This window comes from Arachis stenosperma, chromosome 1 (genome assembly GCF_014773155.1).
Source record: "Arachis stenosperma cultivar V10309 chromosome 1, arast.V10309.gnm1.PFL2, whole genome shotgun sequence".
Classification (NCBI taxonomy): Eukaryota; Viridiplantae; Streptophyta; class Magnoliopsida; order Fabales; family Fabaceae; genus Arachis; species Arachis stenosperma.
In genome coordinates this window covers 6,864,939-6,882,164 of record NC_080377.1, presented here as the reverse complement: position 1 = coordinate 6,882,164, position 17,226 = coordinate 6,864,939, and the positions used below count along the sequence as shown (strand labels likewise).

The 17,226-nt window shown below is 35.0% G+C and overlaps 1 protein-coding gene across 1 annotated transcript; it reads right to left on the bottom strand.

The window, feature by feature from the left end:
• Positions 1–8,110: 8,110 nt before the first annotated feature.
• On the bottom strand, positions 8,111–9,305 carry LOC130945647 (RING-H2 finger protein ATL63-like). The gene has a single exon (XM_057874352.1). It carries the CDS (start codon positions 9,087–9,089, stop codon positions 8,184–8,186), a length of 906 nt encoding a protein of 301 aa, XP_057730335.1. The 5' UTR covers positions 9,090–9,305; the 3' UTR covers positions 8,111–8,183.
• Between the last annotated feature and the right edge of the window lie 7,921 nt (positions 9,306–17,226).

The following is a 17,226-nucleotide window of genomic DNA, read 5'->3' as shown; positions in this document are numbered from 1 at the left end:
AGGGTTTCTTGGATCAGGCTTCTGTTGTTCCCTCCTGGTTTGGTACTTGCTAACTTGGATAGGGCGTCCGCTCTGCTGTTTAGATCCCAAGTTATGTGTTTGACCTCGGTTTCTGCAAAGCGCCCAAGGTGCTCCAAAGTTTTCTCCAAGTACGTCTTCATGTTTGGGTCTTTTGCCTGATACTCTCCACTTATCTGGGAGGTCACCACTTGTGAGTCGCTGTATATCATCACATTTGTAGCACCGACTTCTTCTGCCAGCTTCAATCCAGCAATCAAGGCTTCATATTCTGCCTGATTATTTGAAGCTGGGAATTCAAATTTTAGGGAAACCTCTATCTGGGTTCCTCTTTCATCTACCAATATTATACCTGCGCCGCTTCCTGTTTTGTTGGAGGATCCATCTACATAGAGTTTCCATGTAGTTGGTTTCTCCTCCTGATCCCCTGCGTATTCTGCAACGAAGTCGGCGAGGCATTGGGCTTTAATAGCCGTCCGAGTTTCATATCTTAAGTCGAACTCGGAGAGCTCTATTGCCCATTGAACCATTCTCCCTGCAACATCCGTCTTTTGGAGGATTTGCTTCATGGGTTGGTTCGTACGAACTCTTATTGTGTGAGTCTGAAAGTAAGGCCGTAGCCTTCGTGAGGCTATTACTAAGGAGTAGGCAAACTTTTCTAGTTTGTGGTACCTTAGTTCAGGGCCCTGTAGAACTTTACTGATGAAGTAAACTGGATGTTGTCCGACCTCGTCTTCTCTTATCAAGGCTGATGAGACAGCCTTGTCCGCTACGGATAAGTACAGGACGAGGTCTTTTCCAGATACTGGTCGGGTTAGAATAGGAGGTTGGCTTAAAAACTTTTTGAACTCCTGGAACGCCTCCTCGCATTCAGGAGTTCATTCGAACTGGCATCCCTTTCTTAATAAGGAGAATAGTGGAAGGGATTTCAGTGCCGATCCTACCAAAAATCTGGAGAGGGCTGCAAGTCGGCCATTCAGCTGCTGGACTTCTCTCAAACAAGTCGGACTTTTCATTTCTAGGATGGCTCTACATTTATCGGGATTGGCTTCGATCCCTCTTTGTGTTAGCATAAATCCTAGAAACTTCCCTGCCTCCACTGCGAAGGCGCACTTTGCAGGATTTAGTCTCATCCCGTGCAGCCTTATGGTGTCAAAGACTTGAGAGAGGTCTGACAAGAGGTCAACTTCTTTCTTGGTTTTTACCAGCATGTCGTCGACGTATACTTCCATTAGACTCCCCAGGTGAGGGGAAAACACTTTATTCATCAACCTTTGATATGTGGCTCCTGCATTCTTCAATCCGAATGGCATGACCACGTAGCAGAAATTAGCTCTGGGTGTGATGAATGATGTTTTCTCCTGGTCGGGCTCATACATCGGGATTTGATTATATCCCGAGTAGGCGTCCATAAATGATAAGTATTGGTACCCCGAGCTGGAGTCAACTAGGATATCAATACTTGGTAGGGGATAAGGGTCCTTGGGACATGCCTTATTTAAGTCGGTATAGTCGACACACATTCTCCATTTGCCATTCTGTTTTTTGACTAGCACTACATTGGCTAGCCATGTTGGGTACTTGACTTCTCTGATGAAGCCAGCTTCCAGGAGTGCCTGTACTTGTTCTTCTACTATTAGGGCTCGTTCTGGGCCGAGCTTGCGTCTTCTTTGCTGTACAGGTCGGGATCCCGGATAAACCGAGAGTTTGTGGGACATGAGCTCGGGGTCTATCCCAGGCATGTCTGAGGCCTTCCAGGCAAAGAGGTCGGAGTTATCTCTTAGGAGCTTAGTCAATCCTTGTTTTAGGGTTTCCCCTAGGTTGGCTCCTATATGAGTATTTTTCCCCTCCTCTTTACCGACCTGTATCTCCTCGGTTTTTCCTCCCGGTTGTGGTCGCAGCTCATCTCTGGCCCTTGCGCCACCAAGCTCTATCGTGTGAACTTCTCTGCCCTTTCCTCTCAGATTTAGGCTTTCATTGTAGCATTTCCTTGCCAACTTTTGATCTCCCCTTACGGTTGCTATTCCCGCTGAGGTCGGAAATTTCATGCAGAGGTGGGGAGTGGATACCACTGCTCCGAGTCGATTGAGGGTAGCTCTGCCGATTAAAGCATTATATGCTGACCCCACATCAATGACTATGAAGTCTATACTCAGAGTTTTTGATTTTTCCCCTTTTCCAAAAGTGGTGTGAAGGGGCAAAAATCCTAGTGGTTTTATTGGCGTGTCCCCTAATCCGTATAGGGTGTTGGGGTAGGCTCTTAATTCTTTCTCATCTAACCCTAGTTTGTCAAAAGCGGGCTTAAAAAGAATATCCGCCGAGCTTCCCTGGTCTACTAGGGTTCTGTGGAGATGGGCATTTGCTAGGATCATAGTTATTACTACTGGATCATCGTGTCCAGGGATTATTCCTTGCCCATCTTCTTTTGTAAACGAAATGGTAGGGAGGTCGGATGACCCTTCCCCGACCTGGTAGATTCTTTTAAGATGTCTTTTGCGAGAGGATTTGGTAAGTCCCCCTCCCGCGAACCCTCCTGAGATCATATGGATATGTCTCTCTGGTGTCTGCGGTGGTGGGTCTCTTCTATCCATATCGTCTCGCTTTCTCTTTCCATGACCGTCCGACCTTTCTATGAGATATCTATCAAGCCGACCTTCTCTAGCCAGCTTTTCTATCACATTTTTAAGGTCGTAACAGTCGTTTGTGGAGTGACCATATATTTTATGGTACTCGCAGTAATCGTTGCGGCTTCCCCCTTTTTTATTTTTAATAGGTCTAGGGGGTGGCAGTCTTTCAGTATTACAAATCTCTCTGTATACATCCACTATAGAGACTTTCAGGGGAGTATAAGAGTGATATTTTCTTGGCCTCTCGAGACCGAGTTCTTCCTTTTTCTTGGTTTCCCTTTCCCTCTCTTTTGTTGAGGGAGGGGGCCCAGGTCGCCAACTCAGGTCTCTTAATTTGGCGTTTTCCTCCATGTTGATGTACTTTTCGGCTCTTTCCTGTACATCACTTAGAGAAACGGGGTGTCTTTTAGATATGGACTGCGAGAAGGGACCTTCTCTGAGTCCATTGACTAACCCCATTATGACTGCCTCTGTGGGCAGGTCTTGAATCTCCAAACATGCTTTGTTGAACCTTTCCATATAGGCTCGTAAAGATTCTCCGACCTCCTGTTTTATTCCCAGGAGGCTCGGTGCATGTTTCACTTTGTCCTTCTGGATCGAGAACCTCATTAAAAACTTCCTTGAGAGGTCTTCAAAGCTAGTAACCGACCTCGGGGGGAGGCTATCGAACCATTTCATCGCTGCTTTCGATAGAGTGGTCGGGAAGGCTTTGCATCGCGTAGCGTCGAAAGCATCGGCTAGGTACATCCGACTTTTGAAGTTGCTCAGGTGATGCTTTGGATCCGTGGTTCCGTCATAGAGGTCCATATCTGGGCTTTTGAAGTTCCTCGGAACTTTTGCTCTCATTATGTCCTCACTGAAAGGATCCTCCCCACCTAAGGGCGGCTCTTCTTGTTCGTCACGGGAGTTGCGACCTTTGAGGGAGGATTCTAACTTTAAGAGTTTTCTTTCTAACTCTTTTCGTCACTCCATCTCCTCTTTCAGGCTCTTTTCAGTTTCCTTTTGTCGCTCCCGCTCTTGTTCTAACTGTTCCAGGCGGCTGTGGACTAATCCCATGAGTTCAGTTACATGGGGTGGTCCTTCTTTTTCTGACTCGCGCCCTTCTGAAGAGTTTACCTTCGGGTTCTTTACTCCGGAGGTGCCTTCTCTGTGCTGATTATCAATTTCCTGGTGGAGGGTGAAGTCCACATCGTTATTGCCTGTGTCCAGATTCTCTTGCTCAGAATCTGTCTCCACATGACCTTCTTCGTGGGATCTGTCCGCCATCGATGGATGATCTCTCGGGTCCCCGGCAACGGCGCCAATGTTACGGTGGGTTACCGGAGATTAATAAGATGGATGGCGTGGGTTGGCCCAAACGTGTGAAGGAGGAGGTTTCCGAATGGATCTGCAACTTCGGGAGGCTCCGTCCGACTTGTTTGTGCCAGGAGAGGGGGGTGGTACCTGCAAAGACACTCCGATGCCTAAGTTAGCAAGAGTGCGAGCAGGTCTAGAGAGTATTGGGTTTAGAGATACCTGAGGGGAGTCAGTGTATTTATAGTGGTGAGCCAATAACCACCGTTGGAGTAGTGCCATATTTTTAGGGTGTTAACCGTCCCATTATCTTAGGGAAGTTAAGATATGGCGCGATGAAGTGGTTAGAGAGATTTTAGGGGCAGTTACTCATTTGAATGAGTGCTTATCTGCCAGCTACTCTCCGTTCCGACTTCTTCAGACCAAGTCGGGGTTAACACCGACTTCTTAGTACGAAGGTCGGTGCTCAGCAAGGCTCAATCCTCTGGACTACGCCTTTCATTTGGACCTAAGCCTTTATTATTGGGTCAGGGTATGAACAATTTTATTTTTAATATCTTGTCTTATTTTATTCTCAAAATTAAACACAACCTTACATAACCTTAATTTTTTTTAATATTTGCAAATTAAACATTATAAAAGTTGATTTCATATATATATATATATATATATATATATATATATATATATAGACACATACATTATATTTTGTTTCTCCTTTTCTAATAAAGTATCCATTATATTTTCTTTTCCTAAGAATTATTGAGTGAGTGAAGTAAGGAGCAAGTGTGAATATCTTAAACGACAAGGAAATATTTGTCAATAGACGTATGATACAGATAAAGTGTGACAAACTATATTATTTATACCTGGCTACATATTTTTTATACATAAAAGAAATTAAACGAAAATGAGACTAAAACCGACAGGGTGATTAGAGAAACAACTAAAAGTGGCAATGTAAATAGAGTTGTTAACGATATTTACTTATTGTGAGTTTATTTTGACTCTCTTTTATTTTAAATCTAAATTTATTTCATGTGCCAGCCATCCTTGGAGTCGTTCATAGTGGATCATGCAAACGTAGATATTGAATAAGAAAAGTTTGTATTTAGAAAAGATATTACACCAAAATTAGAGTTAATAGATTATTAAGTAATAATACAAATTACAATATATTGAGCTTTAGTTTGGTAAAGTTTTTATTTTTCAAAAATTGTTTATAAAAGTTATTAACTTTTAAAAGATGACTTTTTAAAAATTGTAAGGTAAATCAAATCAAAAATAACTTTTAATAAACATAAGCAACATGACAACATCAATTGTGTTTGGTAAAATAGCTTTTAAAATTTAAAAATACTATAATAGACATAAATGCAAGCATTCAATTTAAAAGTTAGTTAACATATGTGGTTATATTAGACATTTAAATTTTGAAAAGCACGGGCCAATTTTAAAAAACTCTATCCTATGTGCTTTTAAAAGTACTCCGATTTTTTAAAAGTTACAAAAGTAAGCACATAGTCTTTTTGATTTACCAAATTTAAAATAAGAAGTTTGAACTTTTAAAAAGCACAATCACTTCTTTAAAAAGTTTTACCAAATCAAACATAAACTTTGATTTTTTGTGAATGATCTGTTGGTATCTCAAAATTTTGCACTAATATTGGTACATGGATAGGTTAACGGTTGGATCAAGGGAATATAGATCTAATGGTTCTTAGTTAGTAGCATTTATTTTTTTATAATCTAATAATCTCAATATATTTTTTTATTTATTTCCTTTATAACATAATGACCCAATTATGATGTAAAATTAATTTTAGTCCCACATTTTTTCTTCTGTCTTCAATGAATGGCTCATTTTTTTTCCCTGTTTACACAAACCCAATTTTGTAAGATTTTATTTTTGAAAAAAAATTTTAAACAACCATGACAATTACTTCGAAATATAACGAAATTCTTAACAAAAAAAATATCTAATTTATGGGTATGATTAGTTCCTGTAAAAAAAAATCAATATTATTTTTTTTATACAAGAGCTAATCAGTCCCAAAAAAAAAAATAGAGGTCAAATTGGGTATTTATTTTTTGTCAAGAGCCTCATAATCTTTTCAAGATAATTATCAGAAACCAGATATTCACTCTTTATTTTTCCAAGATTTCTGGACATCATACTAAGTTAATCTTCGGCCCTCTTTTGGTCTTAAAAAGCAATCTGTTTTTGGTACTAGCAATTGCCCATTAGAACAGGCCCAATATATTTGTTTTTCATTTAGTCCTTTTCAGTCCAAATTCCATCATCATCATTATTATTATTATTATTCAAATCCAATCAAATGCTTCTATTTATATATAATATTTTTTTTAAAAAAAAGTAGAATTATTATTATTACCAATTGAGAAGAATGGGCATAAGAATACAACTAAGAAATTTACATACTGCTAACTAATTAATCATCAATGACCTTTTTTTACTTTTGCATGAGACATTGACCAAACCATGCAAGTGTCTACGGATGAGGCCAAGTTGTGCATTAAATTAAATATTGTAAAGCAAACATCGTTTTAGAATGGCCTCATTTGCAGCACTTTGTTCGTTTGACCCACTTAATACATTTTTTTTTCAGGACCTATATAGACTCGTACAAGAATTCAAATTCAGTTGACCAGAAATCATGCAAGATTTTGTCCTTGCCTCTTGCCTCATTCATTACTTGCAACATTGTGACATTTTTTTTTACTATTTTATGTTATCATTTCAAACTGTATATTAAGATCAATGATATATTACTTAATGGTAATTTAATTTCTTAACTAGAGATTTTTCAACCCAGTCTTCCAGAATCATTTTTTCAACAGTGTATTTTAATTTTTAAGACCGTGTTATAGAGAGACAAACTAAATTAAGTCTTTATATTATATTTAGTGTAAAATATACTAGACTAAATTATGTCTCAGTATCATATTTACTTTAAGATAAATATAGAAATTGAAAGGTAGATTTAAAATTTAAAAAGTTAAATGAAAGTATTTTTGAAAAGAAATATTATAAAAATTTTAGTCTCTATCTTTGGAAATTTCAATCACTTGTGTTCCTACTTTTAAAAATAATTTTGTGTCTTGAAATTAAAATTTTAATTTCAGTCTCTGATCATTAAACACAATACTTAGTCTCAGTTCTTCAATCTTAAGAATCAAACCCAACTTAAGTGGATACATTTATGTTGTATGTATTTATTTTTGTATTAATTTGATATAATAGGGATTTGATTACAATAAATAGAATAAAATATCAAAATGTTATAAAAAAAATCATACCACTAACAAAAATAAATTTAAAAAATATAAACCAGAAATAAACAGCTAAAAGATTTTAAAAGCATGATAAAAATAACCAAAAAATATATTTTATTTTGTAAGAAAAGACCATATAGTGTAGAATCCAGAGCTGAAAACAATGATTGCCGTTAAAGTTGCATCATGATTCATGACAGATGGATCACCAATTACAGCACTGGTATCTTAAGTACAAACATACTATCTTTTGTCTTTTTCTTTGTCATGACATACACCTATACATACACCTATATAGTACTAGTGTACATGTTTATATAGTACACTACTAGCCAATGTTCAAAACAAGCAATAGAATAGTTCTTACTTTTCTCATTCACTTGAGAGTGATTCTCATAAATTTGGATTATGCAACAGAAGATGATGATTCTCTTGCTTGTGTTGTGAATTGTGATGTGAGCAGAGTGGCACAAAACACTGAATTAACCCAACACCATGTAATAAATTGGGATTCTCAATTGCACTCTTAGAAAATCTATCATGGAAGAATATGTATGAGAAATCAAGAATTTTTATTTTTTATTTTTTTTTTCCTAATAATTTCATATATGATATAAGAGAAGTTCTTGTATGAATGCAAATCTAACACCTTATATTAACACAATAAAAGTGAATTTTATCATTTTTATTATTCCTACCTGAAATCCCCAACTAGTATCCAAAATGGAGTATAAATCATATCTATGTCCAAAAATGATTTTCTTGTTTATTTTGTAATTAAAGAACCTAATATAAAAACAGAGAAAAGAAAGAAAGATATTTGACAACATTAGAGACCATAAACAATTTTCACATGAAAGATGCATAAACCAAGCCAAGAAATTAATAGTAATCTATACAGAAGAAGTGGTTGATTTTGCTCATTTTCATGACATCATATATAAATATCTAAGTTTGTAATTCATTTGCATTTGCATTATTAGAAGATGGAAAAACTTTGCTCAACATTCTCTTCAAAGAACAACCAACAATTACCAAAGATGTTGAGGTTTCTGTTTCTGAGACAGAAGAATCACTGCTACTACTCACTCTTTCTCCATTTTCATTATTCTCTCTAATCTCAGAACTTTGACCAAAATCATCAACCACAATCTCAACTAAAGCAGAGGCACCACTACCATCATCAACATTATGAACATGAACATGATCATGATCATGATCATTATGATCACCCCCATCATCAATAACAGAACCTAATTGGGAATTGTCATTCTCAACAACAATCCCACTACTAATAATTATTGGAGCCCTGCAAATTGGACAATTTGAATGAGAATTCAGCCACATATCAATGCATTCAACATGAAAACCATGTCCACATTTTGGTAAACACCTTCCCATCTCTCCATCTTCAAAAGAACTCAAACAAATCACACACTCAAGCTCATCACTATTCTCAACTTCTTCACTACCTTTCAATGCTTCTGAATTAGTAGTAGTATAAATGAAAAGAGGAATTCTTGCAATGATAGAAGATTCTAACCCTTTTGATGTATTGTGATGAGAACTTGATGATGATGGGAATATTGGTGAATCTTCTATGTTGAAGCTGTGGAAGTGGTGGAACCTTGCAGGGCCAAGAACATCAGAAACGGTTACTGTGGCTGCTCTGCGGCGGCGACGACGACGGCGGCGAGCATTTGCCTGAGCCTGAGCCTGAGCTAGGAACCATTTAGCATAGAGATGGAGGAGAAGGACAAAGAGGATTACAAGGAGCAAAGATATTATGGCTGCAAGCATTATGTTGCTGTTGTCTGAGAACATGTTTTGGAATATTTGACTCAAAGTGTTCATGTTCTTGTTCTTGTTCTTGTTTGAATCTGATTGTGTTAGCAACTAAGCATTCTAATGTGAAAAATTTGTGGTCTTTTGTGTGGTTTTGGAATGAATGGCCAAAAGGGTATAATTTTTTTGATGAAAGATTTGGACTTGGAAGGGTTTTTTAGGACTTTGATAGATGTGATTTTAGATACATACATACATGCATAACCCCAAGTCCCTAAAAGAAGTTCTTTTTTTTGTGGATCTAAGAATCATTGGTGTGATTTTATTTTGGTCTTATTGTGTTATGTGAAAGTGGGTTACGTGAAAGTGAAGTTAGTGTGAATAAATTAGAAGGGATTGTTGCCTCTTGCATTTGGTACATTTGCGTGTAATGGTTAGCAACAAGTTTTGGTTTCTCTCATGCACTTGTATTATTGTATTTGCTTAAGGGGGGAGTCAGTGACCAAATTCTATTCTATTCTACGTATAATTATATATCCCCTTTCTTTTTTATTATAAAATTAAAAGAGAGTAATTTTCTTTTAACATATATCAATTTTATTATATGAGTTTAATTTGGATGCATTTACAGTATAAAATATTTTATACAAACATCTAATAATATCTGTTTTTTCAAATGAATATTTACGTGATCAATGTGAAAGATAATTGTTTTTGTTGACATAGACTTAATTTGGTAAAATTTTTTGAAAAGATGTTAGTGTTTTTCAAAAGCACAAATTTTTTTATTTTGTGTTTGATAAATTAAAAAGATTATATGTTTGTTCTTGCAATTTTTAAAAATAAGAGTATTTTTAAAAATATTCAAGATAGAGTTTTTTAAGAATATGTATACTTATCAAAATTAAAAGTTCTAATATAATTTTATATAGTAATTAATTTTTAAATTTAACTCTTATATTTATATTTATTATAATATTTTTAAATTTTAAAAATTATTTTATCAAACATAATTATTAGTATTTGTGCTTATTAAAAATAATTTTTAATTTAATTTACTAAATATAATTGCTACTATTTTTTAAAAATTATCTTTTAAAAATTAACTTTTATAAATTACTTTTGAAAAGTAAAAATTTTAATAAACCAAGTTACAGATATCAAAATTAAATTCTTATTACATATGATCTCGATATATATAAATATTTCAGAAATTAGAATGTAGATTTTGTCTCTTCCATTTTAACAATGCTATTTCCCTTTTATTGAAGCAAGAACTCTAATAATATTGATATAAAGTGTGCATGCATCTACTGTTATACTAAAATTCCGATAGTGATGCTTAATTAGTAACATGTTTTGCATTTACTCAAATTAGATATATGTTTTGGGAATGTAAGTAAAATAATAAGAATAATAATAATGAAAATGAGTAGTGTGAGGTGATGGACTTAAAGTCAAAGGGGGAATCCATTATAATTGATATCCCTATGTCGAAGGAGGTAAAAAATGCATAGAAGGGTGAAGAGTAGTGGGGGGAAAAAAGGGTGGCAGAAATGAAGGACTCGTGAAGGCGACGGCAGCGTGAGAGTAGTTAAAGACTTTGATTGGATTCATGTGAACCTCTTTTTAGTCTTTCACACCTTTCTTTATACATTGTTCATAAGGAGTGGTTTAACTCGATCAATTCTTAATATTTTATTTTTAAATAGATATAAAATTTCAACCTCATAAGACATAATAAAAAAATTATTTATTCTCTTAATTATTTAAAAAATTGATTACTTTATAACTTTGAAATATTTTTTATTTATCAATTCAAAAAGATGATTAAGAGAGTTTTAAAGATTTTATCAATTAGAATTTGGTATTTGATTGACTATTTTTTCGGTTAAATCAATTTGTTTAGCTTAATTTTAACAAAAATAATATGATTTAATCGATTATATATGTTACATTTTAATTACTGAAAAAAATCTTTAAAAAAGACGTTTTAGATATCTTTATGTGAGTGGCTCTCTTAAAATTTTGTGGATAAATATTCTAAGTATATTTACTTACTTAATAGGGGCGGAGATAGAACTTCTTTTAAAAGGAGATCTAACATAAAAAATATAAATAAATATAAATAAAAAATAAAATTAGAGAAAGGTCAAATAATAAAAATAAAAGAATGTATAAATAAAATTTATTAATTTAAGAGTGAGGATCATTGCTTCCCTTTAATTATACTAAGATCTGCTGGCTAATTTTTTTTATACCAGATTGATATATGAGTTATGTTAAATTATGTAGTATTGGAGAGATATACACGTTTGTGATGGCTTTTAATTTTTTATTTTAATGGAAAGAAATGATTTTCTGTCAGAACACAAATGAACCCAAGATTTTCTGTCAGTACATAAATTAAATTCAGAGTTTTTTATCAGTACACAAATCAGACCCAGAATTTTTTGTTAGTACACAAATTAAACTCAGAGTTTTCAGTACCTCCAATCAGACAATCCAATTTATCTTGAACAGTCCTCATACTCTAGTAAAACACCATATACCTTCATAATTCTGTAATACACTAACCTTCCCTCCATATTAAAATTAAAAAGTTCAAGCTCTGCACCTGTATTTAACTGTTTAATATAAAAACTATTAAAAATCTAAAAATTCAAAGCTTGCAATACTTTTATAATGTATTTACTGAAATGAAAAATTTAAGAACATCTATTCTAATTTCTAACTAAATAATTGCTTTGTTAGAAATACCTTTACTTTTAAAACACTCGTTAAAAATAAAGGATAAAAAAAAAAAGAAGAAATGTTCCATTTCAATTATTTATTAATTCTGCAAAACTGAGAAACTGGGTAGAGAGGATCCCTAGGCAAAGGGTTCTATCATTCTGAGTCAACACTCAACAGCCATGACTCGATATAGGAGTATTCTTTTTCTTTTGGGTAAAGGATTGCACCAAACCCAAAGCAAATAAATCAAAAGTTAGAATAATGGAAAACACCCGTCACCTCATCATTTTTTGCACTTGAATGAATAAATTAAAAAAAAAAACTATAAAATTGGTATTCGAAAAATTCGTGACACTGAAAAAAATAATCCTAAAAAACGCAAAAAATAAAATGGCTTTTGCGAGATTTTAAATTTCCATAAAAATATCCAAACGTAAATCGATGATTACCTGGCTAACACATACAGTGCAGTTAGGTGGCATTTTGAATTATTTTTAATCAGTTCCAAGTTAGAAATTCGTATAATATTTAAATCTAACTTATTTGAAATTAAAATTCCTAATTCAAAAGAAATTTTCTGAATGGCAAACTCGGTTTAAGGTGATGACGTTTGGTGTTGAACCACTTGACAAGAACGATGTTGATCCTGCTTTCATGGCTAAGCTTGCTAAGATTGTTAGTTTCCTCTACGATTTGGAGAATTTTCTTTTGATAATTATGGTTACTTCTTCTGTTCTGGTAGAGAATTTCTCCAATTGGAGATTTTGATTTCAAATGAGTTGCATTTAGGGATTATATGAATTTTCATGTTGGAACTCATTAAAAATAATTCAAAATGCCATTTAATTGCGCTATTTAAAACGTTATCAATTCACATTTTCACATTTTTGTCGAATTTTAAAATTTTTTAAAAATTATTTTATTTTTACGTTGTTTAGATTGTTTTCATTGGCATTAGAATTTTCTGAGTATTGGTTTAACAATTTACTTTTAAAAAAATTCATTTACTCATTTAAGTATTTAACTTTTTTTATTTTTTTTATTATTTTAAACATTTTTAAATTATTTTTTTTAACAAAATAATTCAACACAATAAGTGGAGCAAGAAGAACAACAAACAAATAAAAAAGTTTAAAAAAATTACAAAGAAACTCATCAACTATATTTTATGCTCTTACTTTTTATAATATACTCCTGATTTTGTACTCGTGAAAACATCTTCAATCACTCCAATTTTACTAAAACTCCATCAATCCAATTGCAAGATCGTTAAGCGAAAGTCCACCAGTTATATATCTTCATTTATTAATTTTTACTAAAATTCTGTTAATCTGACAGCATCTTTTCTTCCTTCTATCTGTACAATCTCATTGAAGTCTTCCATAAAAGCTAACATAATTCTGTAATATAACTCAATTTTTCCTACACAGCAAATTTATCTTCTCTTGTAAGAACTCTATACACTACAGAAAGTATAATTGAAATTATTTTTAGTAAGATTCCTTTAACACACAACCAAAATTTCTCTTTTGATAATGTTCTTGCCTGGGTGGATGAAAGTAGAACTCGGTGATTGACGAAGGCCGGCGCTCCTTCCTTGCGAGACGCTGTATACGTCGGTTGACCAGAACAGGTGGGGTGAGTACACTCCGATGCTTAAGTTAGCAAGAGATAGTATATATGTTAAAGCTATTTTTCATGAAAAGAATGAATACCTTCCTGGTTCCTGGCCCTCTTCTTATATCTGATTTGGATGGGTTTGATTGCTTCCTTGTAACGTCCGAGGATTAATTGCATATCTGACGTTATTGGGTGAAAATAAATGCTAATTATTCAGAATACTCGGTTACCGTCCGGAGTCATGCGTTACCGAGCTATAACTCGTAACCGACTTTACTGGTCATACCACAGCCCCCAAGCTTGGCCTGGTTTAGAGGATACAGGTTGAGCTTTTTAAATGATTATTGGCGAGTTATAGCTCGGTATATACAGCCCCCAGGACAACATGGCTCATCGGAATGTACCCTTGGCATACGAAAGGATTTTGTGCGAAAGGATTTTGTGCGAAAGGATTTTGAAATTTTATTCTTATTGGGTTTTGTGTTATTTATTACTGTTTGGTTCAACTTCCAATGCTACTTCCCAACTGTTAAAGGGTCTTGGGTTTCACGGCTAAGATTGAATTATGGAACTGAAAAGTTAATTAAATTGGTGGCTGGATTTCAAAGTTGCACTGTTAGTATGTTGAAGGCAGAAGCTTTTAAGGAGCAATGAATAAAAGAGGTTAGTAAGCTTTCTTCACTCCTCTCTCTCTCTATTACCTTTTCTGCTACATTTGCGAAGAATGAGTGAGAAGAAGAAAAAATTCCTGCCTTTAGTTAAAGATGATGAGAGTTATGACTGGGTTGACGGTGATGTCCATATACGGGCTTCATTGTTTTCTGATATTGAGAGTGTGAATCGGATAAATATGGGTGGGGTAGTTAGGGCTGGCTTTCACATAGAACTGTTGCCATGCAACCGTTTTGACCGTGTTTTCCATAGAAAAAAGGATTTTGAAAATTTTTATATCTATAGTTGTATGATCGAAGAACTACGGGTTAAACTGCCTTTCTCCAGTTTTGAATGTAATGTGATGAAACAGATGAATTGCGCTCCATCTCAAATACACCCAAACGGGTGGGCCTTTATCAGATGTTTTCAAGCTCTGATGGATTTCCTTGAAATTGAAGCAGAGCTAGAACTATTTTTTTCTTTATTTCAAGGCAAAGGAGTATGGAAAGGTTTATGGATTAACCTAAATAGTACTCCAGGCTTTGCTATTTTTAAACTTTATAAATCGTCTTTTAAAGACTTCAAAGAAATGTTATTGAAAGTAAAGTCGGTAGATGAAGAGTTTCCCTTTTATCTTGATGAGCATTTGGGAGAAAAATTTCCATTGTATTGGTGTTGCCATCCGTAACACATATTGGGTCCGGATCTTATCAACAGTCAGAACGAATGTATAATTTCGTTTTTGATTGAGATGGTTGATAAAGGTGGGTTGATATCTGTTTCTGATCTGCTTCCTTGGGAGGAAAATAAATCGGTTGTAATAGAATACTTTGGTGAGGAATTTTTTTTTGAAAAGAGATCTTATTTCAGAATTCCTTTTTTACTATATCTGTTACTGATCAGATTTCCTTAAATGCAAGGTTCAGAAAACCGGACCGGTCATCAAACCGCTCTAGTCACTGGTTCACTGGTTCACTGGTCTAATCGGTCCAACCAGTGGTTCAACCGGAAAAACCGTTTTAGAATAGAAATAATAAATAAATTATAAATACACATCCTAAAATATAATTATAGTCTAATATAAATCTTAAAGTATCTTCGAAATTTAAAATACTACATAAAATATCATCAACCAAATACATATAATCTTATCAAAATCCAAACTCAAAAGTTAAATAGTAATAAAAGCATATCTAAATATTAAACAACTAAAGACTAAATAGTAATAAAAGCATTACTTGGTCATTTCAGTATAGAGTTCACATTCTAATTTTTAAACAACTAAAGACATTGTAACATAATATTCCTATGATATCTATACACCAACCTCTACTTTACAAGGCAGAGACAGGTCCAGTTCCATCATTTGTGCTCTGTATTCTAACTTTAACAAAATGTAGATGACCTATGGCCACAATTCTGACACACCATCTATAAGTCTAGAATTAGCCATCTTTTTGGTAATCAGATTTTTCAACTCTATTTCTCCGGAAACCTTCCTTCTTTCAGTTTGGAGAACACCTTCAAAAGAAACAGAGATTTAGAATAGGTTATGAAGAATTAAAAAGCATTGAAGATGACACATGTTACCATCCAAAAGGATACATAGGGAGGCAAAGTTTGACCAAGAAGAACTTTTTTAATTGATGAGAATACATCCTTGTTTTCATAATTAATTTACCATTGTCCCATTTGTTAGGGGTTATACAAGTAAACCCTATAAGAACTTAACAGCAAAACCAGCACAACCAGCAACTACAAATCAAAGCCATTAGCAAATTTGAACAAAAAAATTAGGAGCCATCAGCAAAACCAGCAATTAGAAAACAAAGCCAGCAATTACAAAACACTAAACCTTCACCCAGCAATTACAAACAAAGCTAGCAAAACCAACACAACCAGCAACTATAACACAATGAAAACAGAGTAGCATTCAGCAACAACCATTACAAAACAGCAGCATAACTGCATAACAACAACAATGCCATAACAAAACAGCAGCATAACAAGTTAACAACAACAGCACCTTAACAAGTCACTAATCAGAAATTCCAAATTTAATTAGCAATCCTATTCTTGTTTCTTGCATTTAATTACTCATAAACAAAACTCAACTCCACCTGAATTGTTAATTTAACCTTGGTCTTATGAAATCATAAATAGGAATACATTACATTGCTCTTTCTCCTAAAATTCAAGCGACAACACATGATTTCACAGTTTAAAACCTTATTCACCAGCTTCTATTCTGATGCTGTGACTGGGAAGCAACAAATTCAGCAACAAGCAACAAATTTAACAAATCCTAGTAAAGGCCCGATTTACAGCAAAAAGGCAAATTTATTGATTACCGATTCAGCAACATGCAGAAATACAGGAGAAGGGAAATCTGCAAATTTATTGATTACCGATTCAGCAATAGAGGTAGCAGCACTGGCGGCAGTCTTCGAGCTCAAACACGGCGGAAGCAGCAAAGGCTTCACCCTTCGCGTGCCTCCTCCCGCGACCTTCACCCCTTCTTTCCCCTTCACAGCACGACGCGACGGCAGAGGAGAGTGGAGCATATGCGATGCGACGGCAGAGACGAGCTGCGACGACGCTGAAACAGTAGGGACGACGGTTGGACCAGATTCGACGGCAGAGGTGACACAGCTTGAAGAGGAGAGTGATCGAGGCTAGGGTTTGAGCAGACGAAGACCAGCGAGGCAGCAAATGACAGCGAGCTCGAGGAAGACACACCAATTTCCGAATGTGGGAGAAGCGCGGACGATCGGACGAAAACACGGTGGTGCTTGAGAGCAACGAACGGCGGTGCTGAGCCCTGTGGCGGTAGGGGACATGTAATCTAGGGTTGTGTTTTGGGGAGAAAGATTGAAGAATGGGAATGGCTCGAGGGGTTGAGGGCATGGAGACCTGGCCATTTCATTTTATAATAGAACGGAAAACGACGCCGTTTTTCAAAACCGGCCGGGTCCCGGTTCGGTCCGACCGACCGGTTCTCGGCCGGTTCAACGGTTTAAGAACGGTTTTGATTTTAGCGGTTTTTTATGTTAAACCAAACCGTTTAAGTCACCGATTTGCGGTTAAACCGGTCGGACCGACCGGTCCGGTCCGGTTTTCATAACCTTGCTTAAATGTTACAGCTGGTAGTTTTTCTGGAGTAACAGCTTCAAGTCTAAGATCCCGGTTCAAGGCT